Source organism: Syngnathus acus, chromosome 13 (assembly GCF_901709675.1).
Source record: "Syngnathus acus chromosome 13, fSynAcu1.2, whole genome shotgun sequence".
NCBI classification, from domain to species: domain Eukaryota; kingdom Metazoa; phylum Chordata; class Actinopteri; order Syngnathiformes; family Syngnathidae; genus Syngnathus; species Syngnathus acus.
In genome coordinates, this window is record NC_051098.1 from 7,164,288 (window position 1) to 7,190,222 (window position 25,935).

General features: G+C 40.4%; 1 protein-coding gene across 3 annotated transcripts; it reads right to left on the reverse strand.

The window, feature by feature from the left end:
* Window positions 1–331: 331 nt before the first annotated feature.
* vaspb (vasodilator stimulated phosphoprotein b) lies at window positions 332–22,087 on the reverse strand. 3 transcript variants are annotated; one of them, XM_037268531.1, is made up of 14 exons: window positions 21,612–22,085; window positions 9,501–9,672; window positions 7,673–7,853; window positions 7,316–7,382; window positions 5,399–5,496; window positions 4,710–4,990; window positions 4,357–4,472; window positions 4,189–4,240; window positions 3,651–3,678; window positions 3,532–3,574; window positions 3,263–3,319; window positions 2,650–2,719; window positions 2,239–2,296; window positions 332–1,641 (listed from the first exon to the last, which is right to left on the reverse strand). In XM_037268531.1, the coding sequence occupies exons 1-14, from the start codon at window positions 21,614–21,616 to the stop codon at window positions 1,607–1,609; spliced, it is 1,263 nt and encodes a 420-aa protein (XP_037124426.1). In that variant the 5' UTR covers window positions 21,617–22,085; the 3' UTR covers window positions 332–1,606. The 3 variants fall into 3 exon arrangements, with proteins under 3 accessions (XP_037124426.1, XP_037124425.1, XP_037124427.1); XM_037268530.1 differs by having other exon boundaries at window positions 4,357–4,475; window positions 21,612–22,083; XM_037268532.1 differs by lacking the exon at window positions 3,263–3,319 and having other exon boundaries at window positions 4,357–4,475; window positions 21,612–22,087.
* Between the last annotated feature and the right edge of the window lie 3,848 nt (window positions 22,088–25,935).

The window sequence follows — 25,935 nt, forward strand, 5'->3', positions numbered from 1 at the left end:
AAATTCTAATTTTAAAGCTCTCAAGTAGAAAATGTCCCGGGGAAAAAAATTGCATCAAACTAAATGTTTTGAGTTCAAACCATAACTACGCGTGAAGTCACCAAAATTTGAGCTCGGTGAACATTGAAGATAAGCTTCTCAAGAATGTTTTTCCTTAATCTTTTCTGATAATGGCGCCACAGAAAGCGGTAGTTATAACGAAACGTGATGGGTACTCATATGTGCAACACAATTACACATTACTGTATTACATCGTCTGAGTATGATTTTGCCAAACCGATGCAAATGTAAATGCACCTAATAAAAATAAAAAAAAACTCTGACAAAGAAATGCATTTCAAGAAGCAGTTGTATTCGACTATAAAGGCATTTCTAATCCAGTGTCTCTAAGCTCTTTGCTTTATATTTCAGTGTAAAAAGCCTAGATTTTATTAGAAAAAGCCGTGAACCCAAAATAACATCTCATAAGAAAACAATAATCAAAAGGAAAAAACAAAATCCCCATTCACCAGTCATTTTAATTAAAATAGAAAAAAACTGTTCATTTGCTGACACTTTCCCTCAAAACAAATATATTTATTCATATATATATTTATATCCATTCTCAAGGCAGTTGGTCATGGCCAAACTAATTGACCTATTCATGGCCATGTTTTTCAAAAAAAAAAAAAGAAAAAAATGTAGAAAATATAGCTAAGAATGAAAGAAAATAACTCGCAGAAGTACAGTTTAGGACCACTGCACTGGCCAACAACAAATTGCATTTAGACTGGGGGGGGGTTGTCAAGGCAGTGTGGCACATGCTCACACTTGACTCTGGAACAAGTGCAATGCAAAGAGAATACATTTCTCAAAATATAAAACAACAACTCTCTCGTTCACAGCATTTCAGTTGTCCATCGGCATCCATTTGCTCGTCGTTCCTTCCTGCAGCAGTGAAGGCTTTGTGCTGTGCCGGGAGATGTAAATCCTTGTGGCAGAAAAAGACCGCAGAAGTCAGGGAGTTTGCTTCTCTGCTCTCTCCCTAATTATTGATTTTCTGTCTTCCAATTTCCATTAAGAGAATACGAACTACCAGCAGACATTTGATGTATTTATGGCTGTTTTTGAGGCGTTGCTGAGAAGAAAGCGTCGTAGCCAAATGCCAACATTCCACCATCTTGCTGTTTACAGTAAAAATGTTGCAAATACCTTCTATCCCTGAATACTGCTTGATCAGTGAATCTGTCAGAAGACGCAACTAGCAGAAAGACTCCTGATATGAAGATTAACAATAACGACAAGTCAGTACTGTGACCGCAGCTGTGAATTCAACTTATTCACGTTGAGGACACCTTGGAATAGGACAAATGAATGAGGGAGAAACAGCATCACCACACAAGTGAGTGATATTTGAACAAGTTGGATGGTGGCCTGAGCAGGTTCCCTGGGTTACCATTTACATGAAGAGTATCTAGGCATGGTGACACAAAAGCAATGCTTGTGGGAGACAGAAAAAAAAAGAAAATGAGAAATCCCTGGGCTACATTAGAGGATGCAGTGGTGGAAAGGTCCCAGCAAGCCTCCATCCATCACATCCCTCTGCTACACCAGACGTGCACCAAAACTATGTGCTTCTCTTTTGCAGCTCCTGAATAAAGGCTGTGAGGTAGAAGAGTGAGAAACAATAAAGGTCAACAGTCTGGCAATGCATTCCTTCTGTGGCCTTAGCGCTAATAGAAGACACCATGCTGCGAGTAGGTAATTGCTTCCTATGTTACCCACTTTAATGCTGTTCCTCAAATAGACACCAGCATCTAACTTGATGGTTATAATTAATTGCCTTTGCAGAAGCGGCACCGATAAAGGCAACATTGACAGCAGAGTTTGGCGAGAAAGTGTGCACAGTTAAATAATGCCTAAATAAAAGAATTAGCATGCTGATATTTCCTGAAAACAATCAAGCGTGCAGTTGGAGTTGCATTACAAAAGGTTTGAGGATCAATTATTTCAAAAGGGTATTTGCACCCCCCCAAATTGATATACTGAATAAATCAATTCCTCGCCCAGCCCTATACTGAATATGACAATTATGAATGATCATATGGTAATAAATGTATTTTGTGTGAAGAGTTAAGACGAATTAAATACTATATTATTCAAATGCATTGAGCCCCTCTACCACTAATAGACATATTCCGGCTCAGCGCAAACGCTCTTTATACTAGTTTTGGACCACATTCAGGGCCATGTTCTTACCTCTGATGATTTCCTCCTTTACTTTATGAAGTTCTTTCCGCACCTCCTCAAGTATTTCCTGCAGAAAAATCACCATGAGTCAGACAAAACTTTGTATGAGGGCATTAATACAACAAAAGCTGTTGTGTGTGTGTGAGAGAGAGAGAGAGAGAGAGAGAGAGAGAGAGAGAGAGAGAGAGAGAGAGAGAGAGAGAGAGAGAGAGAGAGAGAGAGAGAGAGAGAGAGAGAGAGAGAGAGAGAGAGAGAGAGAGAGAGAGAGAGAGAGAGAGAGAGAGAGAGAGAGAGAGAGAGAGAGAGAGAGAGAGAGAGAGAGAGACAGACAGACAGACAGACAGACAGACAGACAGACAGACAGACAGAGAGCACGAGTGAGGAAGAGAAAACAATCAAGTTAACCTCTAATCAAGTTACCTGTTTCATCTTTTCTAAATCTGAGTCTTCGAATCCACTTGTGTCATTACTGTTGTTTGCTGGCTTCGCCCTGCGCAACAGATAGAGTTTTGGTTTTAATGTGTGTTTATTAAAGTAAAATTGCACAAAAAGGAGTATTTGGGAAAAATTTCCATAGTGCTGCAAAAAAAAAATTAATGTCATGAAAACATGGACTGTACACACCCACAGGTGTCAGTCAAGATTTATTTTTTCCCCCCATACTTTTGCATTCGTAAAACTTATAGATAATTGAGAATCGTTTCAACCACAGCATCATCAATCCAAATTGAGATTCCTGTACATGTACTCATGGTTAAACCATGGCTAAAACAATTCACAGCCACCTATGCAACCGTCAAAGTGGCTGGCAGTAGTTTGACCAAAAGGGGGCAGCGCTGCCCAAAGAGCTCAAACATCCTATGGAAATACAATAAATCATCATGTCATTGAACTTCTGTCTCTCAAGATAAAAATCTGAACAAACACAAAGTGCATTCTTGTGTGCGGCTGCAAGCAGTGTTGCTCACTAAGCAAAAAAACAAAAAGTAAGGGGAGTGAAGCTGACAGTGGATGGGATAGTCTGCATGTATACCTGTAACTTTGGGACAATGAGGAGGTGGAGTCCATGCTCTTGGGAATGGAGTTATTCCTGTTAGTGAAACATACACACACTCTCCTCTTAGAATGGAGATGGTTGACATTCGCTTACTACAACACACTTGGACAACGGTGCAAAAAGCATGCGGGTATTTGTGAAGTTGCATGCACGCTGATGGAGGACAACACTTAGGGTGAGCTCAAACACATTGCATCAAAGGAAACTGATGATGACATCCTAATAAAACAGAAATCATTAATCACCTGGTCATAGTGGACGATTTCTCCCAGGCTCTTCTCGTGATCTCTGACAAAGATGAAGTGTGAAAATATAAACTTTGTATTTTTTTGCAAGCGAGTTGTTACAAATCTTTGTTTCTCACCACTTTGACCTTGAGGCTCTGAATCCTCCTGTATGGAAAAATTAAAGACCTGCTTAGCGTGAGTCATGCTGCAGCAGATATTTGGGCCCATAGTGGCTACGTTTATATGGACAAAATTTCTTCAATCGGATCAGACCTCGGGTAAAAATTATGATTGGATGAACTGTTTTCATGGACACAAAAAAACTCTTGCGTGTTCGTGCATCACACTTTTGATCGGAACATATGACTTTGACGTGCAGATTGACCAAATACACCGGAATTAATAACCTTGGCGACTTCCGTGTCAACAAAACGTCACTCCATCCACGCATACCAGAACTGCGTATACAGCAATGCGCAGTAAAGATGGCTTGATCCGATATTTCAGAATAAGTGTTTTCATGCGCGCTGATCAGATTGTGTTCATAAAGCATTTTCTTTGCGAGCAGGCTTTTAATCCGAATAAGTGTCCATGGAAACAGCCAGTGTCAAATCATATGAGGGCCATTTTTTTATTCGTTGGCCTGGTTTAATTAGCAAATAAGCATCTACGTACATTGTCGTGTGTCTTCAGAGGTACTTTCTCTCCAGTGTCAGCTGCTTTTCTCCTGATATAACAAGGAATTTAGTTTTAAGGTCAAAACTTCAAGTTATGTAAAAAATAACAGGCATCCATTATTTACACGACATGGAAATATGACATTTCTTTTGCCATTGCATCTACCTTCGGGCCAAGATAGCACTCATCTCACCCATCAGGTCACCACCTCCTCCAATAGAGGAGTTGCTGCTGCGGCTGGCGTCTGCTCTGCCCACTGGAGCAGTAACAGATCCCTCTTCCTGCTGAGGATAAAAAATGGTAAGAGTATGTGGAGGCAACGGTGTCACGCTGTCAGGATCAAAGTTTGCAGATGCAGAGCCATTTACGTCTATTACACTGCAGTTGAAAAGTTATCCAACAGCTCTTTTTATATCCAAGGTAACCAAATTACACAAGGACTTGTTTCAGCCACACTAAGAATGTTAATGAAGCTACTAATAGTGTCGGCAAAATTAAAGCACTTGCTTTACACTCACTTTTGATAATTTGCGAAGTTTCGCTCCTGCCAGGGCCGCAGCCAAGCCCCCGCCTCCTCCACTACCTCCACCGATAACTCCATTAGATGGCAGAGGCGGGGGAGGTGGGGGTCCTCCAGATGGGGGTCCTCCAGATGGGGGTCCTCCAGATGGGGGTCCAGATGGTGGGGGTCCTGGAGGTGGCGGAACACCACTGGCTGGAGGAGGTCCAGGCGGTGGCGGAGGCGCTGGTGGAGGAGCAAGGCCCCCGGGGGCCATAGGCGGAGCAGGAGGAATAGATGCTAAAAAAACCAAAAAAAAAACAGTATGCTGATCTTGGTACATCTTCCAGTTTCCACGGCAACAAAAATGTTGTTTTTTTTAATCATCAATAACTCCTACTAGTTTTCCAACATTTTATGAGCCAAAGCAATCTATCCGAAATAACTAATGATAATTCAACTGTATTTTCCATTATAAATTTGAAACAAAGTGGAAATTAAATGTTTTTTAATCCAATGCAATTCATTGACAATTAACAGATAATCAATGGATTAATCACTTATAAAAATAATTGTTGACTGCAGCCCGAATTGCTTGCACACTGCACTGTACACCCAAATATGCACCCAATAAAGATCATGTCACAGGAAAAAAAAAAAAAAGTATCAGACTGGTGTGATTCTGGTAACCAGTACATTTTTACTGACCTGCTGAAGCTTGTCTTTCTCTCTCCAATCTCTCTCGCTCCTGACGCTCTCTTTCCTGTCGTTCCCGCTCTTGCTGTTCCAACCTCTGCTGCTCCAATCTGCAAACACATAGTCATTGTTAGTGCTATGTATTTTGGCTATTAATTGTTATGTTAATGACCGATTTAAAAATAGTTGATCAGTAGAATATTTTTTGTTCCTATGACTGATGTCGAAACTGTCTGAGGGTCCTCCTTATTGATCCTTTGTGTCAACTTCAGGTTCCCATTAAGGACAGTTCAAATGAAAGCTCAACTTTAAACTCATAGCTAACCAGCGAATGACATTTAATAAATGAGGAAATGGTCACAACTTTTGCCATATAATTTGTTTGGTAAATACTGGTAAACAGTACTGTGACGAGTACAGTGTTTAAATCCGTTTACACTCTGAACACCTGCTCAGTCTTAAATCTTCACACAACGCGTGCACACTCCTCACATACATGAGCCACACACACCGAGTTGCCATTTAGTCTGTGCAACAATAAATGATTTGTTTCAATTTGGAAATTGTTATTCAGTGTTTTTACAGCCATTTCACATCACTATTTGAAACACCACTGATTTGTTCACAGCTCTACTTATCAGTAATCTTAGCTAGTATTACAATTAGTAGTTAACTATTGCAAGTAGTTAAGTATCAAGTAAGTGGTTACAGTATATGTCACATGAGACGGTCGCTGATATCACAATGCATCATCGAGTTTGCTGGTGGGATGATGTGCTGCTAAGACGCCAAATCTTCTGTTATGGCTCGAATGCAGCAATTTTGTGATATCTCTGGGTGAAAGAGGCTTAAATTTGAATGTGATCCAAATAAATCCAAACAGACGGACAACTATTAATCCCTGGATCCCCCCAATGGGATACAATAAACTTTAAGCTAACTTATCAGCTATTGTCCAACAAATTGGACAATGTACGCTATATCCAATGTACTAAAAGCAGGAATAACAGGGATGATGTTCATTAATATGAAGTATGTAACAAAGTACACTTCCCAATTTGTGTTGCTACTAAGAAGTCCACAGATGGACACTGTGGCCTAATTCGAGCTGCTTCAGTTCTCGTCAACTAAGTCCCCGCCACATCTGGCATTCTGCAGCTGTATGCGGCACAGCTCACATACAATACAAACAACTTGGTGGTATACAATTATGACACAGTCGGTGTCATTTAAAACATTTCACTCATCAAACGACTAAAGACTGTAAAGGTGGGTTGATCACAACCACATCACTTAGCCCCGTTTTGACACTTGTAGTGAAAAATGATTCTGACGATGAGTTTGGCACTCATTTCGACTCAAACCAAGGGTGTAAATAACATTGACCTCCATGTAAAGCTGCGGTGGATTTTGAAGGTTTTAATAGCAGTGCTTTATTGCTTAAGCCACAGCATGGCAGCGAGCAGCAGGACAAACACTGGTTTGACAGGCAGTCTCGCAGGCCAATCACAGAACCTTTTAGTCTAAATGAGATTAAAGGTTAATGCCATGTCCGTGCCGGCAAGCATTATGGCCTCCGTTGGAGAAACAGATAAATGGATGAAGAGAAGGTGGGGAATGTGAGATGTGTCAGTCTTACTCTCTATTTAACATTTAACCTATAGGGGCTGAGTTTAGCAGTGTCAGGCTAATGCCCGCAAATCCTGTGCATATGCTTGTGTGCAAAACTGCAAAGTTTCAGTTAGAATTTACAATTGATTGTTAAATAACATATTGAATAGCACCCCCCCCCCCCCCCCCCTCAAAAACATGGCCGTTTCCAAGACGTATTAGTTGGACATATTGCTTATCAACAGTGAATTGAGCCTAAAGCACAGGTACGCAAACATTTTGAGTGGCTTGCATGTGTGGACAGTCGAGATCTATTACCTCTTTTGTTGCTCAATCTCTTCAGGGGATGGACCATTCGACATCGGCCGGGGAAGGGTTGCATAGCCTGCCAAAATACAATGCACAAGACAAATTTAAAAGATTACTAAAGTTTAGATACCCCGCCACTAAATATAGGTGATTGTATTGTATGCATATTTTGGGGCTCTTTCTTTAAGACGGCACAAGATGGCAGTCAAGGCACAATTGAGCCGTTCAGTCTTAAAAGACTCAGTCTAGTTTAGAAATAAATTCTATTCCACAACACTGCGCTAACTACAAGCCAATATTTGAGAAGTTAACGTGAAGCTTGGAGAAACATATTTTGAGGCTGCTTGAGGTAGTGAAAACCAGCACCTGCATCTGCCATGGAGTTGAGCACCTCCAGAGCATGTGTCATGCCATTGGCAAAAAGAGCAGCGTCCTCCTTGCTGCCAAAGTTGAGCCCCCACACTTGCCGGGCATCCCGCCACTGATGGAAGTTAGGTGTGGCTTGGTTGTATTTCAACCCTCTCACGATAGGACAGTTTATAACCACCTGTACAAAGAGAGAGAGGAAAAAAAAAAAGATCAATTTGAAAACCCTTCACTTTCTCCTGTAACCAAATAGACAAAAGGAAGGTGTTGTAGTTTCTGGAAGATTCCTCAGTTGCTGATTACAAAATTCAGTCATGGTTATTCGTTCAATCCAGTAGGTGGCGTCAGGCTAATGAATGAGAAGGGAAACAATGTTGTGGTTTTGAGTGTTGCCTGAATGTGCTGACATGCCATTTCATTATTTGTTTAACCGCCTCTGAATTCCACAGAGCGCAGACAAAGAGGAGAGGGTGAGATAGCAAAACGCATTGGGAGAGAAAGAACAGGAAAAATGAATTTTTACATACAGTAGTTGCCCTTTAGTGATATTATTCTCCACCATTGGACACCCAAAGGGTCCAGAATGTGCAACAAGCCCCCCCCCCTCCAAAAAAAAAAAACGGTCACAGGAAATGCCCAAACAGGCCAAATATCTCACAGGAAACATCATCCACTTTAAGACTCTGTCTCTGGGGAGCATTTTAGCGTGGTGAATGTTTAAACTGAGACGCTGAGGCAGCAGGCAGAATGAGAGTGTGGTCAAGAATAGATCCCTCCAAACTCACTTAACCCTTATTACAGAAACTTGATGGCCACCCTTTATCTAATGTTATCTCATGAGTCATGATCTTGTAATAACAAACAGTTCATACTGGAATTGGATGAAACTGATATATCCTGAAATACAATACTTCCATTTTAGGAGAGACATGGAAAAGGCTGAGTAGTTTTCATAGTCTAAGAAATGCCTTCAAAACAGCACTGGATTTGCTTTTATTTAGAGGGGAATGCGAAGTGTATCGCATCTGTCACATATTGTATTTCCGGTTCTATGGCCACAATTTCCCATTGTGCCATCACTGATGCTCTGTGAGATGGTGTCATAAAACCCAGAAATTGAAAACAAGAACAGTTGATTAAGTTCATGCTTGAAAATCTTACTGATCATTCGTTTCAAAGATAAAAAACGTCATCGCGTGATGACATTTATATAAAAACGTATTAAGGAAACGCATTGCTGCAGTTTTGTTCTAACTACAAAATTGTTTTAGGGGGTTTGTTCCAAATGTATAATAAGTAAAATCTCACATTGCATTGTGGCCAACGGTAGAATCTGGGTCAGTTATTGCACTCCGTGGTGTTACAAAATGGTGATAAATAGTCCTCCAAGGCTGGATGGGTTAGCTTGCATGTTCCTCCTTGGGAGCTAGTTGCCGAGGCCATAGATATACAACAGCTAGTGTTTGTGTTTGGCTCCGTTCATTATAACTTATTAACGTTGAATTCTTTAGCAATTTTGCAGGTTTTCGCCTCAACCCCAATTTCTGCAACCTGGTCTGCAACTGTCGGAAAACTAGCGCAAACAACAAAACGGCAGTTACATTGACGTCACATTATCTCATACGAGTCCGCAAATTATAAGATCAATTATTAATACGCCATGCTCAATCAAATGCGCCAACTAATTATGACTGATTCATGCACAATATTAGTTGAAACGTCCTGAATAAACAAAATGTTGGCAATCCAGTTAAGGAAATACATATCCCAGACATGCGCAATAATTTAGTAGTAGTTAAAACACACAGCCCCAAGTGATTCATTTCACCTGCTGGTCCGTCTGCATCTTGCGTCCCACTATTCGGAAAGCATTGTTGGAAGGGTTGTGATAGATCTGGACTCTGCTGAAGGTCTGGGGTCCAGTACCGGCTGGCAGCCACTTCTTATTGCTGTCATCGTAGATCATCACAGTGGCCCGGGCCTGGCAGATACTCGACTCACTACAATGAAAGGCAGAATACAGTTCATGTGTGAGTTTGTATGGAAGCACCAACAACATATTCACCAGAGAGCACCAATCTCTGGCCTGACTGGGCAATGTTACCAGCATGCACATACAGTTTGCTCAACTGGCTGTTCAAATGGTAGAATCTTGGATACTTCACATCTCTGTTTGGTAATGGATTTCAATAGTTGTACTTAAATTATATTGTACGTGGCCACTTTATGGTATTTTCTAACCACTCCTTTCTACCATATTTCAGAGGTCTGACTTCTCATTTCTCAGACATAATCTAACCCATAATCTGTCTAGATCAAACATTCTCATCTGACTAACAATTATGTCATTTCATGCAAGTAAAACAATTGCGTCATCGTAAGACACAGCAACATTGCTAGGACATGACACATAAATGCATAATCCTTTCTAACAATGAGTGAAAATCTTTGCAACCATTTTTTTAGATTATTCTTATTGTGAGAGGCGAGAGAATTTTTATTCAAAACAAAATGGGAGGTCAAACCATAATAGAAGTTGACAAAGACAGGAAATTGTGCAAAGCTCTGCAATCTCCCACATTTCTAAATTAACCTCTGCAGAAAGAAACGTGATTCAACATTTGTGAATAAAATTTGAAATGTATTTAAAGTCACCTGCACGAATCCAAAAGTCAGCACTTGGGTATATGACTGATTTACACGTCAGATCAACAATGACACCAAACAAGTATAGACCGTATGAAGGAAAACCACAGGAAGAAAAGGGATGAGTACCCTCCTCTTGTCTTTATTTTACACACCGTACATACCACCCCTTAGCCCCCACAGTGCCTTAATCCATCTCTTCCTCCATCTGTCTCATCCATGAAACAATCTGCAACTTCCCTTCCTATGACACAGCACCTAGACCACAACCCACTTCCTGCTGCAAACCCCTCCTTATAAGGACTGCTTTGGCCCAATCAATCAATAGTCACTCCCACACAAGTTTGTTGTGACGGCTACAAATGGAGGGTTCATTGTCCTGTCTGTTAGCAGTCTGGAAAACACTGAAAAGTAAGAATAATATTACACTTGTTTTTTTAAGCATGTCAATGCACTGAAAAGACAAGGAGGTTCAGCATTAACAGAATGAAAATATTTGTAACAAGCTTATGATTAAGGTACAACCGTGGGAAAACAAGTTTGAATAAAAAATAATCTACCACATTCTTAATGTCTAACGTGGCAATTCATACCACTGGCCTTTCAGTGTTCAGTGAACACATGGTTCCATCAGGTTAAAAATTAATTATGGCTGGAGGATTAAACATCAAAAAATAGTCCTGGGATTCCTGATCGGATGAGCCTCGAGCACACTGTTGATGTGCGGTCTAGAGAACGGGCTTATGGGAACTGGGAGGGGACGGACACTTTGGACTGGGAAATGGATGCATTTTTAATGGCATAGAAAGGGCTGGCTCGGGGGTGAGAGTGAGAGTGCGCACCTGCATTATTGATACAACTATAGACAGAGACTCTAAAAGCCGGCGAGGTGCAAACGTATGGACAAAGCCATGTACACATTCCTCACCTGTCAATGCTCCGGTGTGCGGTGTAGTGAAGCTGACAGAAAACCACAGACTGAATCTGACTTTTTAGTGATAGGCTATTCCATGGTTAGATGACCAGTGCCAAGTTCAGAATAATGTTCAATTCAATTTAAGAGAAATTAACATAATGTGCCAGGCAAAACCAGTCAAACAAGGCTCTCCATAAAACCATCTTCCTTTCAGCAGGCTATGTGATGTGAATGAGTACTTTGGTAAGTAATGGCACCCTGCTGGAATAAATACAATATGCAAAAGTATACTGTAATGTTTTCAAATGCTTGCTTTTAAACAGAAATGCCAATATCAAAAATGCAGTCATCTCGTAAACAAAGAGTGGAGATCTACTTCCACTTGATTGATTATGTATAAAGGGCCCCTCAGCTCTGCTCATAAACACACAATAGAATACGGAGGCAAAAACTGTCTGAGGCTCCTACGCTTGTGAGGGGTTAACAGGAAACCACAGTGCAAGGCCAGGGAACAGACCCTTGGTTGGAAATGTCTGTATATGGGAGTAGAAGACTCTCGCAGCACTTTGCCACAGTGCCGGCAAGCTCGGTCAAGCCCTGTCGCTCCGTCTCCTCCCACTCCCTCTCTCCAAATCAAACAATTTAACAAGATGTGCCTCTTGGTGCTACATGTGGAGCTATCTTATGCAACATGGCAGTGCACAATTTAGATCAGCCAAATAGACCTGACTCACTGTATAATAAAGAGGTTAGTGCACATGTAGTGCCCACAATTTTGTCAGTAGTGATCTCAAGCCTTGGGATTGCTATTTTAGATAAAGACAACATACATGAAATACATTTAAGAAAACAGAGTAATACCAATTGCATTTTATGCATTTCAGGCTCACTGTGCCTTTATGGGGATTCCTATTCCCTGGGATCATAAGACCATTAAACGAAAAGACTTCTTGTCCTCCATGAAGAGCCTAGTATTATTTTTTAATGTTGTACAGGCTTCAGGGAGTTATTCATATTCCAGGGAATAGAAATGCATCTCTGAAGAATACCCATGCAGAGACCTGTGGGGTATGAAAACTGAACATTTGGCTTCATCTTTAATGTAGGAGGGGGCAATAGTTTGTCCTTGGAGCTGACAAAAGCAACACACTCCATTTCAGTGTGGGTGATAGAAAAATCATGTGGCTCCAGATCCCAGATTACACATTGGGGGGTGGTGATATAACATTTCACATCTTGTAACCTTATGTTGAAAGGAGGAAGTTTTTTATCCAAATTAAAAAAAAGAGTGATTAGGTGATCTCTTAACTTCAACTTTAACCCCTCCCCCCCCCCTTTTTTTTTTTTTATTAGAATAACGCTCATCTCCTGTCCTTGCTGGTTTCTCTCCACCTACACAATTCCAGCCAGACTTCTGTGAAATGTATACTGTCTGGTCTTTCGTGATTATACATTACAGCCATTAGCTGTGACTTCTCATGTTCCCTTTTCTCAATAAGTGTGTTGCATACTTAGCCACTCCGCGTCCGGCATTAGTGTTAGCAATACTTGTTAGAGGTCTAGCTATATTTGCCACCACGGAGGTGTGGGTTAGTTTCCCAAAGGAGAAAATCTGCATTGCGTCCGTTTCCTATATACATGGTGCAGAGCATTCTCCCTCTAGTTTGTGGACACTATTAGCTGCGAACACAAAGACAGAGGGAGATGAGTTACTGTGTAACAAAAACAAATTGCAATTAGATTTCCCATAATCGTCCAGACCTAATTTGTACTTTATTTTTATTAGATTGTTTTCCGATTAAATGTTTTTCAGAAAGAAACTGAGAAAAGAATAAGAAAATGGTCAATAATTTCATATAATTTCCAAAAAAAAAAAAAAAAAAAAAAAAAAGATGGATACATTACAACATCGAACAATCGCTATAAAAGATTTGGTCCAAATCGTACAGGACTACTTCCAGGCATAATTATTTGGTTGAAAAGAACACACAAATAGAAAAAGGCGTTTCAGGTCACACGACACCCCTTGGGAAATTCAAGATAATTGCAGACAGGCTTCACTGCATACAGAAGTGAGAAGAGGAAGTGTATGCTTCAAAGAGGAAACATGAGAAAAAAAAACATGTGCACCCTCCTTACTGTTTAACCACAGTGAAAGCTGCGCTGCACACTGCACTTGTTGCAGTATCCAGAATTATTGAGATGCTCTCGTGGCCCAGTAGGCTTCAGAAGAAAAGTTAAGGGAAATGACTCCGAGACAAATTCACACCAGGCTGCAGGCTAAATGCACAGAAACAAGGGCCTTTTCTTCCCAAACTATTCTTAGTTCCTCTCTCTATATTTGTGTGAATGGAATCGTATTGTCAGCTTAAACGTCTCCACTACACAAACTCTCTGCATTTTTTGCACGCTGACTCATACTCTTACTGGCATTGTTTATGGAGCACTGACGTAAACCTGAATAGCTCTTGGCAAACATGAGTCTTCTCTGTCCACTTCAAACATACACTTCAATTCTCCCTGCTTCCGAGGCACTGGTGTGTAGCGTGTAAAACCTGCAAATTCAATGCCCATATTTGGAACCAACTCACCTCTGTCCCTTTTTATGTGAGCTCAATTCCTTTTACAGGTCAGGGTATAATCTTCTATAGTCTGGCCCAAGGAAGGAAGCTAACCTACTGAAGAAGAAGCCACTTCAATTGTTTTGTAGCAAATTTTCCAATGTTTCAGCCTTTTTAGTACAACGCGTGACATGAAAAATGCTGACAGTCATAATAAAGGTAAACAGCGACCTAGTGGCACCAGCTGTTCTTTCCTGAGGTGGAAGGAGGACGACTCTGCTGGAGGTATGGTGCAGCATCTATTTCAAGCCCTTGAAGCCACCGAGCGGTGAACATTTGCGAGTGTTTACGAAAGTATGGAATGTTGTGTTCTTGTCAAGGTTCGCTCTTGGTCGCAAAATGTTGCCAGACATTCGCCTGTAATTCGCTTGTCAAATGGAAATTTTTAAACAAAATGTCCTTGCGACAAGAAAAAAAAAAAAAAAAAAAAACTGTTGGCAAATGTCTTGAATGTTTTACCAACGTTTGTGACCTTGAACAAACCCTGACATAGATGAGCATTTTGCTATCTTTGCCAATGGTTCAGGGGGAAACATGGAAAATTTCAATATTATCGTTCAACATAATTGCTTATCATACATAATTTTATACATACATCCCCACAACCAAGGCGATGCATGACTACCAAGTAAAATACACGCCTCATCATAACTGTCAAAGAATTCCTTAAATACACACACACCACAAAAACGTTTCCAAGACTAATCCACGTGAATGAATCTAAAAACGAAAATTACTGTCCGGCCATGTGCTTGGACTGCTAACGCTCGACTGAAGAAAATATGGAAATATCCACTCATGACTAAGTGTTGACCATTTAGCAGATGAGTACAGTGACCCAACTGACCCCTTGTCTGAATGAATGAGTAGCGTACCATTCAAGCAAACCAAAGGGGAACTGAATCTCAGTAGGATCATAAAGGGAAATGTTTAGTGCCTTATTCAGCACCCATTTGAGTAACATGAGTCTTTCTACATTAAGATCACAACTGATGATACATAGGGAGTGGGGGAAATGGTTGAAAGGAAGTCATTTTAAATCCCACCAATCTGTTCATGTTTGGTCAAATTCAACATTCTTTAACTTTTATATATTAAGATGGGGGACACATTAAAGCAGCTTCCATTATGTCCAGTTTTGCAGTGCACGTCATTAGCATTGCTGATCACACAGCATCTCCCCATCTTGAGATATTTGATGGATTGCACTGCGTTGTTAGATGCGGGCACTCCATCATCTCAGATGTCTCTTTGCTACATTTGGTTACAAAGAAGACACTCCGCTTTTCCAAGCTAGTCTGCCTTGGACACTCCACTGCGGTTCCATTAGTCAGCGCAGCCAATGTCTTGTATTACTTTATACAGAATTATCTCCTGTGAGAAAGCTAACAAAAGAAAAAGTGGAATAGTACCATACACAACAAACGGCCAAGAGCCGCTATTAAAGAAGGAAAACAGCAGCCACCACCAAGGAAACGGGACAATAGAAGGTTTTGTATGTCGCTGCAAAGAGTCTAATCCAAAAGGCAGGTGGGTATAATGGTCTACTTATGAGTAGAAGAGGTGGGAGGACCTAAAGTGGTACATGTTTCAGAGAAGGGGGGGTGCAGAGTTAGAATGTTGAAGCAAATTCAGAATGCGACAGATGATTTGCACCTTAGTTTGTACCACCTAACGTGCATGCAATAAAACCATCACAGGAAGGATTTCCCGTGATTACTTTATTACCTAGAACAATTGTTGCTCATCCAGTGGAGAACCGTGTGCCAATTTTGCTCAAGAGCAAAGTTTTTAGTTCCCCAAATGTGATTATTTGAAGGGTTGGTTTTTTTTTTTTTTTTTTAATTAAATGTATGTTTTGCATTGAACTTGAGGCTGGCAATTATTTCATATGATTTTAAAAGCAAACTAATTGGGTAGATCAGATCAGATTTCAAAAGAAAACTCTGGCTGAGCAAGAGCGTTACAACAAGTCGAGACATGAAAGAACCCACAAAACCTACTGTTAAGGACGTTACGCAACCCCCATGGCATGAACACACCACTATTTGCAAAAAACAACCGGTAACGTCTTGCAAGGTTTTATATGGGCAAGTACAATGTTGCTAAATACTGTAAATTAAAGCGTCCAGCTTTTGGGAGAATTAGAGCAAGGAGGCTATGATCGAGGCAGAAAAAAAGAAAACATTGAAAGAGCTGCCTTTCTAATAGTGAGGCTGGAATGCAAAACAAGAAGCCAATTTAAAAAAAGTACAGTTAGAGAAGGCCATTTTGCTGCTTGTAAAGATGATCAATAAGGCAGTGAGTTAAGAAGTGCCCCGCCTATTGCATCTGGCTTTCAAGATTCAAGAGTTTTTTATTCGCCATGTTTGAGCGTGCCAAACAATGAATTTGACTTCGGTAAATCACACCCTCTGTTCAACATTTAGGTGACTAACAACACTCAGGACATGTGAAAAATGGCAAATATTCTCAAACATCCCCTGATCTTAAACTCCCAAAAGGGCAAGGAAAAACTCAAAACTCCAGCTAGGGGAAATGAGAAACCTTGAGAAGAGACCACAGATGGGAAGGTCCCTTATCCAGGATGACCAGGCTGCAATGGATGCAGAGAGGACACACAGTACAAACAGTGTAGACAAATTCAAAAAAGGTGTGGAGAGCAGGATGTTATTGCACAGTAATGACTCTGAGACTCTAAGAGTGGTGCGAGTTCATCAGAGCAACAGCCTGGGGGAAGAAGCTGTCTCTGTGTCTGCTGGTTTTGGCGTACCGAGCTCTTTAACGCCGTCCGGAGGGGAGTAGTTCAAACAGACTGCAACCTGGGTGAGAAGGGTCTTTAGAGATGCTCCTTGCACGTTTCCTGGTCCTGGACAGGTAGAAGTCTTGGATAGATGGGAGGTTGATTCCAATTATCTTTTCTGCAGTACTGATTGTCCGTTGCAGTCTGTGCTTGTCTTGTTTGGAGGCCGATCCAAACCAGACAGTGATGGAGGTGCAGAGGACAGACTGGATGATGGCAGTGTAGAAGGTCTTCAGAAGCTCTCGCGGCAGGTTGAACTTCTTGAGCTGTCTCAGGAAGTACAGCCTCTGCTGGGCCTTCTTCCGGACAGAGTCTATGTGGCCGGTCCATTTCAGGTCCCGAGAGATTGTGGTTCCCAGCATGTTCATGCAGCATAGAGAACTCAGTGGCTTAAAAAGGTGCATTATGTGTGTGCAAGCCTGACAAGTTCAGGGCACAACCAGCATTTTAATACTTGGTCTTTATTTTTTTTATTTACATCCAGTCGATGAATCATACGTGGGCTGGCATCACCCCTCTATATTTATTACTGACACATAAAGCACTTCAACGTACTTCCCGTGATATTAGTCACAATGTCAATGGTGGTATAAACAGAAAAACAGGCAGGGACCAAAAGGAGGGGGCACATCTGTCGGATTCTCTATTGGTTCTTGCCAACATAACAAGCAATGCAACTTTAAATTTAGCATAGAGCTGACGTGCAGAGACAATTAGTGGAAATGGCAAGAATTGCATAATGAAAGGTGATTCCAAAGATGCTTCTCAACTCATTTAAGAGCAACTGATGCACTTTTGACATGCTAGCTCCAGCTGAGGGTCAACATTGACATTCCACAAGGACAAATGACAAAGAACACGGCGCAGCATTCCAGTCATCACTTCAACAAGGTAATATCAACAAAAGACTGGTCAGAGCGCCACACGTCCGGCTTTTATCCAGACGCTGGTGTGAGTCTGAGGTAGCCTTAAATGATCACTGTCGCCATGTACTGTGATCAGAGACGTTTATTTTTTTTACCAACCATTTCTTATGTCAACTTTTCACAAACTGGAGGTGAGGCTCTTGAGTATACAGTGCTTGATACAGCGCTCGCAGTTGAGTCAATTGTTAACTTAACAATTCTTGTGGGTGACTGTATACATGAAGTGCCATTTAGTCACAGTTAGTGATTAGTTTAAGCAACTAAGTTTGTCCCTTCAGTGTTGCTGTAGCTGCTCGCCCTTCCCCTTCTCCCAACAGTCGCCATGGCTACAAGGAATGCACATTGCCCTGTTTGCGTTCTAAAGTTTAAACGCAAGCGTTCAATTGTTTCTCGTGTCCTCAATACTAGTTATCAGGCAACAATATAGCACACCCTGGATTGCTCCATGTGTGTTGTTTGAAGCTTTAAAAGTCATTAGAACACCCATGCTAATTTTGATCAGCATTAGCATATCTGGCTTTTATTGTATAACAGCATACATGTAGCTGACGTTCGTTGTTTAATACTTTGTTGTACATCTACGTTCTGTAATAAACTACAGCTGATAGTGACAGACAACTCGACGCAAGAACATTTGTCTCTTCTTTGTAAAAGTGTTTGGCCACAGTACACACACTTTTCATCCTTACAACACAAACAATCTTTGAAAGTGAGGTACGATTTTACCGCGCAACCCTATTTGACACCCTTGAATGTAGACAAGACCATGACTTCATTTGCCTCCTCCTACCTTGCAGTAACACTAAAACTGACCTGTGATGACTACTGCAAGCAATATGACTAACAGTGATGACTATTTCAAACTAAATACAGTCTGGCGCAGCTCTACGTTTCAATAACAGCGATGACTATTTCAAACTAAATAGAAAACTCAGAGACATCACTGTGCAATAACATCCTGCTCTCACCACTTAAATGTTGTTAGTTACCTGAACTAAGTTTCCTGTTAGTTGTCAGTCACTTAAATGTTGTACAGAGGCTGAGATCAACCGGAGTCAAATTCCCTGTTTGGCATGCACAAACCTGGTCAATAAAGCTGATTCTGATTCTAAATACAGTCTGTCACAGCTCTACGTTTCAACCTTGACAAAAAAAAAACCAATATAGGGCAAGGCACAGAATGAACACATATTTAACACTTAATGAGAAAAAGACAACCGAGTTAAAAATTGGTTGTTTAGCCAGGCATATATAACTATTATTACTCTCCGATGTCATTCAACGCTAACACTAATGTACGTTTAATGCTCATCACTTCATGGTTGTTAAATTGGATTATTAATATACAACAGCACCAAGCAAAGCAAAAGGAAACAGTAGAATTGTGTTGTGACTCACTCCATTGCTGGACTTCTGTGATAACGCTACGTCCACAATGCCAGCATGTTGTACAAGAGCAGCACACTGCAAGCCAGATGACCTATACTTGATGAAAATCAGTGTATTTAACTCACAATCCATAGAATTGCTTGAATGTTTCAATTGTGGAAAATACGATTTTGCCAAAATATTACTGTCATGTCTTAAAATTGTGTAAACTGGGTCATAGTGTTGCGTGTGAATTGTTTTTTTTGCTGACTGGAACCGGTTTTCTTATCTGTATTTACAGTCGTCATGAGCACTCTTTTTATTGTACCGTCGCGTCACTATGCTGTATGTGCGTTTCTGACATACTTTTGCACCACAGGATGCCTTCTACATTAGTTAATATTTAATAACCAGTCAGAGAATAACGATAGGATATACTGGTCAAACACTTCCACTAATGAACATCAGAATGAAGTAGACAGGGACTTTAGGAGGTTTGAATATGTCATGGTTGGCTTACCGGAGCATTTCACAAAGAAACAATAGTTGCATTTTTGTATCTGTTCGGAGAGAAGAGTGACAACATATCAAGGTCAAGCGGGTCTTTTGAGTGAAGCTGCCAGAGGTTTTGAAGAAACAGATAAGGCAGGTGGAGGAACACTTGATTACAATATACATCAGCCCTTTAGCAAGACTAGGGAGGACCATTTCATTTCTATTTTTCACTACTAACAATTATACCACAGCAGTATTGTTGAACCACTCATAAAATTGTAATTTGGCTAAAATAAAGCATGATTATTTGAAACACGTTTCAGGTGTTAGGTTGGTATGGGAGAGAGAATGGTCAACATCATACAGAACAGAAAAATATGAGAATTGGAAATATGACTAGTAACTAAAGGTATTACAAGCAATATTACAAAGTTGATGTATTAAGAGAATCAAGTTAGTCATTTACATTTTATAAAAACAAGGTTGCCATTTAACCATTAAGAGTTTAAATATACGACTTCATGAAGATGAGAATTGTCCAGGCTGATATTGAGAAAGTTCAACTTTAGTATAAATTATGCAAAACAATGAAATAATCTGTTTGAACAAACCGACACCAGTATAAACACTTTAAAGAGATTGTTACCCTTCTTTTGTTCAATTTGTTTGATCACCTAACCAGAAACGTAAATATTGCATGATATTATGTGACAGGTCTCACGAGACAACAGCTGCTTGTCTCAGACTGTTGCATTTACATCAAAAACATTTTCTCATCATAATAACGCTTCATTGTCTTCGTGTTACTTTGAATTAAACATTCGATTTTTATCTGGATCTGTCCTAATTGCTTTGTTCCTCTCAGCAACATTGCTATTATCTGTGCATCTGTGTTCTTGGGCAGGGCTTTAAAGCAATAGGCCACAGACAAGGTTTACTGCAGTGTTACACTAGATGTAAGCCTGCAATACTCGTCGTTGCACTGGATAAGTAAAAGTTCAGTCCATTTTTGGGAATTATTTAAAAGCATACGTTTGTCAATTGCTTGTTTTTGGAAAAAAAAAAAAAAAACAAGAATTAACACAAAGAATCAGTCTGCTTTTATGAAGGACTACAAAACTGTAGATTTACCGTTGAGAGACTGAAATTCCACAGAACTGAACAATTCTAAATTCAATATTTTCTCTAAAGCTATGAGTCATTTGATAATTTATTATTTGTCAATTAACTGATTACCCATCAAACAGTGCTGTCTTTTCCCAAGTGTGACCTGATGCCATTTTCCACAACGGTTAATGAAAGGTGGTAGAAAGGTTAGAAGATTTGACTTTCCGTAAAGGCCCATTGTTACGGAAAAGGCTGGTGCAAGAGATAAAAGTGAGATTTTAAAAAAAAGTCAAGTTTGCAAATTCTAAAAGATTTTAGAGTTGCCCCCTCCAAATCAGTGCCGGGCGCTTTAAGTGAGGAGTGGTGGTTTGGAAGCATGTCATTTCATACCGCACAGGCTGTGACAGGATGTGGAATTTGAAGACACTAGCTTCTTTCCACTGAGCAATTTCATCCCTGCTGCAAAACCCAGAGGGAGCTAAATAGTACAAGACACATGAAATTAATGTGTGCCTTTGAAACGCACGCCATGATCTAAGCAGCATGCTATGCATTTAGGACAATTGGTTATCCTGCAGTTGCGGCTTAAGTCTTAAGGCAACGCTCTGAATGCTACCGGACGATATAAATGTATCAAACTTTTAAATGAGACAAAAATTGTCAAACAAATACCCTATTCAGTTGACCAGTTCAACTACTTGAGAGTAGCTCAGAGAGACTGAACAGGTAGCACCAGGCTGTCATTACGCTCACACACTTCCTGATTCACACAACCTCGAACATTCACTCTCAAAGCTGCCACACACAACTTACATCTTTAAAACACAATTGTTTGCTTCAACACATTTTAAAAGCATGTGAGGGAGGATTTTGGCTTTTTTAACAGCACGGAAAGTAGCACAAGCGTGTTCCAAACAACCAGCGGCTCGACCGCAACGGTTTTCTGTACAAAGCGAATGCTGTCCCAGCGCCTTTGTTGAACTCTAATGGCCCAAACACAAGAGTGTAGCCTGGAAACACAATAAAGATGAAGGAGATTCGAGTCGCTGTTACCCACCTCATTGTTCGGCCGGGGTGAAGCGCCTCTCCTCGCGGGCAACTTGGACTCACTTGAGCTCTGAAGACGTCGGATTAAAGTCAAACTAGCTGAACCAACACTAAAACATATGTCGGAGGGGGTGGTAAAGTCACATCTACACCCGCAAACGGGGTAGCAACTCTCGGGATAATCGAAGTACACCTCGACGATTTCCTGGTTGTGTGGAACTGGGAGGGGGGGGAGGTGGATACAGTAGCGCAGCGGGCTTGTCAAGTCCAATCACTATCTCACGCTAGTTTCGACGAGCTAAAAGTGGGGAAACCCGGAAAGTAGCGACGTTACTGTAAAAGCCAAACGCTCCCCCTCATACTAAGCGTCGCGGCATCAACCCCGTTTCTGGACTTGAGCCCAAGTCAGACTTTTTTTTTTCTCCGCGGTCGGTAGGTCTGAAACCCATTGGAGTGTGGGCCCAGCCCGCCAGCTTCAAAGAGGTCTATGAGGTCTTGTGGTGCGTTCATGACGCCTCGGGGAAAACCACGGCGGGGAGAAAAACACACCAGACACGTTCCTCTTGATCGTACGCGACGTTGTTGTTTGGAACGACAATGACTTGAGAGCGAAAAAGGGTGCAACAAACCGATGACGCAATCCAATTCAAGAGTGTGATTTAAACAAGAGCTCTCAGGGTAGAGGTACAGTAATGATCGCATAAAATCATCCCAGTAGATGCAGTATTACATGTCTGAAAGTGTCAATTAAAACAGAGCTTCTTTGCTAAGGCTGGGATTTGGATGCAAATGTGATTGATGTCCTTGTTTAAGATTAAGCAGATGAATTTAAGTGTGCAGTGGACACACATGATTACAGTCTTGCCCTACTTTTCATTTTGTAAAGAATTGGATGGTTGACTTGGTCAAAGTAAGATGCATCAAAATAAGTTTCTCTTCAATGTAATTGATGTCACTTGTGAAATGTCTTTCAAAAAAGAAAGCTATGAAAAAAGTATCAGCCATCCACTCTGGCTGGTTAACATTATACATCAGTTACAGTAATCTGCTTACATAACTCCCTAACAAGGCCATGCTTGCTTGTCTATTAATTCATTACTTTGGTGTTGATGATGTGATGTGAATACATTTGGAGCATTTCACAATTTCAAGTACTTAAAACCTTGAGCTATATATCCTTGCCATCTTTGATGAGGAGATATTTGTTGGCCAAGAAGCAAAATGTGACCACCTCTGCTTGTGCTTTCGCCGACACTAAAATACATCTATTTCTTATTGACAATGGCCATTTATACCTTTGTAAAGTTGCATCATCCATGGTTTGTCAACAGTGAGCTCTCCTGATACACCATACTAGAATTAGTGCATGAAAGGTTTCATTTAGAAAGGTTTGGTTGTTAGCCAAAGTGGTTACATATCATATCCAAAAATTAATTCCTCACATAAATATATCACGTCAGCATGGAATATGTACGTAAAGCCAACGTTTTCTCTTACAGTGGCATTCCTTGGAAGTCACAGAGCAGAGGCTATGTGGTTTATTAGATAAGAATAATGTGTGCAATATTAAATCAGTAATAAACTACGGGAAGAGAAGAAAGCTACAGAATAATAATTACTCCTGGTTAGTTTGAAAAAAAAGGTAATCAACACTCGGAAGAGGAATATACTTAACAGCACTTTACAAAGGAAAGCAACGTTATCTAATCACCAAGTTGACAATGTGAGGAAAAAGTATTCTTCTCAACACTGAGATGCAGAAGACTCTAAAAGCATTCCTTCTTTCGAATAGGGATGAAGCTGGAAGTTGGGATGAGAAAGGAATGCATTACCATTACATGGCATGTGTAAACATCCACAAACCTCAAATATGCTTTTAGTTCCACTACACAAACACGCACACACAAACAGTGCTCTGACCAACTGTTAGTGGGGCATTCTTGAGCCGTGCACCTCCTGTTGACCCTGCTGTCCACCAAAGCTGTCAAGCAAAGTCAAATATCTTTCCCATCAGTGAATGTGCAGTTTTGCAGATGACAGCGTCCAGATCCTGTGTGAGCATGTGCTGGAACATGTGCTGGAACATGTTGCCCAAGCTGGTTGAGTTCCCAGCTAGTACAGTAGTTCTTAAACTATTGAAAGTAAGTCATACCATAATTATAGGTTTCTCTTAGTACCGCAACTTTATTTCCAGAACTTGACGTCAGTCGGTCGCTCTCCTCGACAACTGGATTTCTGACGGGCTATGGAATGGAAATTTTAAAAAGACATTTGAGCACGCCAAAGAGCATGTGGAGCTTGTTGTGAAAGTTTAGAAACAACAGCTCTGAACTTGTTCAAGTATGTAAGTACAAATGAAGACCACTGAAAATTCCAGTGAACTGAAAGCAAGCTGACATTAATAATCACAGGTTATGAAATACTCTGACGAATATCACTTCCTTTACCATTTTCTTGTACATATGCCGATAAGATGACAGGCTGAGATTTACCATATGGCTAAAACTATAAATGATTGGATGATGATTCACACACTTATTCAAAAATTTAAATGACCCTAACCAAAACTATCCATCTATCCAACTGTATAAAAATAGAAATTGGTTTATTGTATAGTGTACATGCATATGAAAAAGCTTGTCTTTATCTTTTCGTCTCCATTTAATATATGCGAAGTAGTCTTGTTTTGTTTGTATTAGCATTGTTTGACTATTCTGTTTTGCTTATTTTGTAACTGTTTACTTTCACATTTGAAATAAAGCCTTTATTTATTCATTCGTTTGTTTATTTGTTCATTTTTCCAAGATTGGTGGCCAGCCAATTGTACAACCTGTACAGTACAGACAAATAGACATTCACGTTCACATTTAATTTCATGTAGAGTTTAGTCTTCAGTTAAGACAATGATTGACAATTGACAATCACTGGAGATTATGTAAAAAAAAAAATCAGCGTTAATCTCTTTTCTTTGTACTACCTCAAGCGTCCGCTAGATGTCGTTATCACACAATAATAGTGACCGTGTATGTATGTCCAAGTCTCCAAAGCACAAGTCAGATGCTCTCTCCTTTGCGTCACATACGTTACCTATGGTATAGTATGATACGTACATCTGCTTTGTAGCTCGAAGGACAGAGAGAGTACATTTTCTCCAGCTTGTCCTCATTCGGTTCACAGGTTCAATGAAGGCGAATTGGGTGAGAGGAGGGATGCACCCTGAACTAGTCGCCAGTCAATTGCAGAGGCACATAACAGTAACAAACAAACTCACATTCTTATATGGTCAATTTAGAACCTTCATTTAACACCTCACATGCATGTTTTGAGGAATACCGGAGAAGGCTCCAGAGTAAATCCATGCAAGTGAAAGAACATGCAAACTTCACACAGGAGGGCCCCGGGCCAAGATTTGAACCCAAGACGTACTAACCACTCGTCCATCATGTTGCTAAGTGAAAAACTGAAAATTAATTCGTTTTAACACATCGATGAACTGACAATCACAGGGCAATAAGCCAAATATGTTACAGTTGTTATATTAACTTGAAACTGATATATTGAATAGAATCAAAATAAATCACCTTACCATAACATCTCAAACAGCAGATTACAATTTCTGTTCAATGATCAAAATTTGTATCTGGTAAAGAATCAGAAAAAAATTACCACAGAGTAATAATGCCCAAATTACAGTCCGACTAAAAATGAAATGATTTGACCATTGACCTCTACACATTTTCTATCGAGAACGGAATTTAGCTAAAAAAAAAAACATGGACATACAACACACTTTAGGGATAATTATTGTTTACAATAAAAGCAATCATGACATCAAGACTAAGTGTGAGTACAAAATAAAGTTCAAACATTGTAACAGACTCACTATGCACTGTTAATATGCATTGCAATAATTTTGCTGTGCAGTCCATTTGCTTGTGTATGTAAATAGGCCTACGTGCATTTGTGTGTTTGCTGTCTATGCCGTCCTTTCACCATCACACAAAAGTAAGTATTTGTATGTTTACACATCATCCCCTCATTCTAGTGGCTCCTACACTTGGACTGTGGTTCTGCTTGGAAACAAATTGCGGTGGAGGCTTGGGTTGCTGTGACCATTAATGCCCTGGTGGGGTCTCACATTGCTCAGGCATCAATGCCTGACCGATTGCTATCATAATCACACTTCCCCCTCCTTCTTATCACTTACCTACTGAATAAAACATCTTCCTTCCTGCTCAGGGATGCTTGCTCACCACACCAAATCTGGGGAGCTGAAGAGACCTCGAGGAATGCCAAACACAAGAATCAATTACTTCCGTGGGCAGTAAAAATAT

Excerpts from the sequence above, each read along its gene's own strand:
- vaspb (XM_037268530.1), bottom strand. Across the intron at positions 5,497-7,315 it reads GAGATTGAGCAACAAAAGAG|ATTGGAGCAGCAGAGGTTGG; the intron begins GTAATAGATCTC and ends ATGTGTTTGCAG. Across the intron at positions 4,241-4,356 it reads AGTGCTATCTTGGCCCGAAG|GAGAAAAGCAGCTGACACTG; the intron begins GTAGATGCAATG and ends TTGTTATATCAG.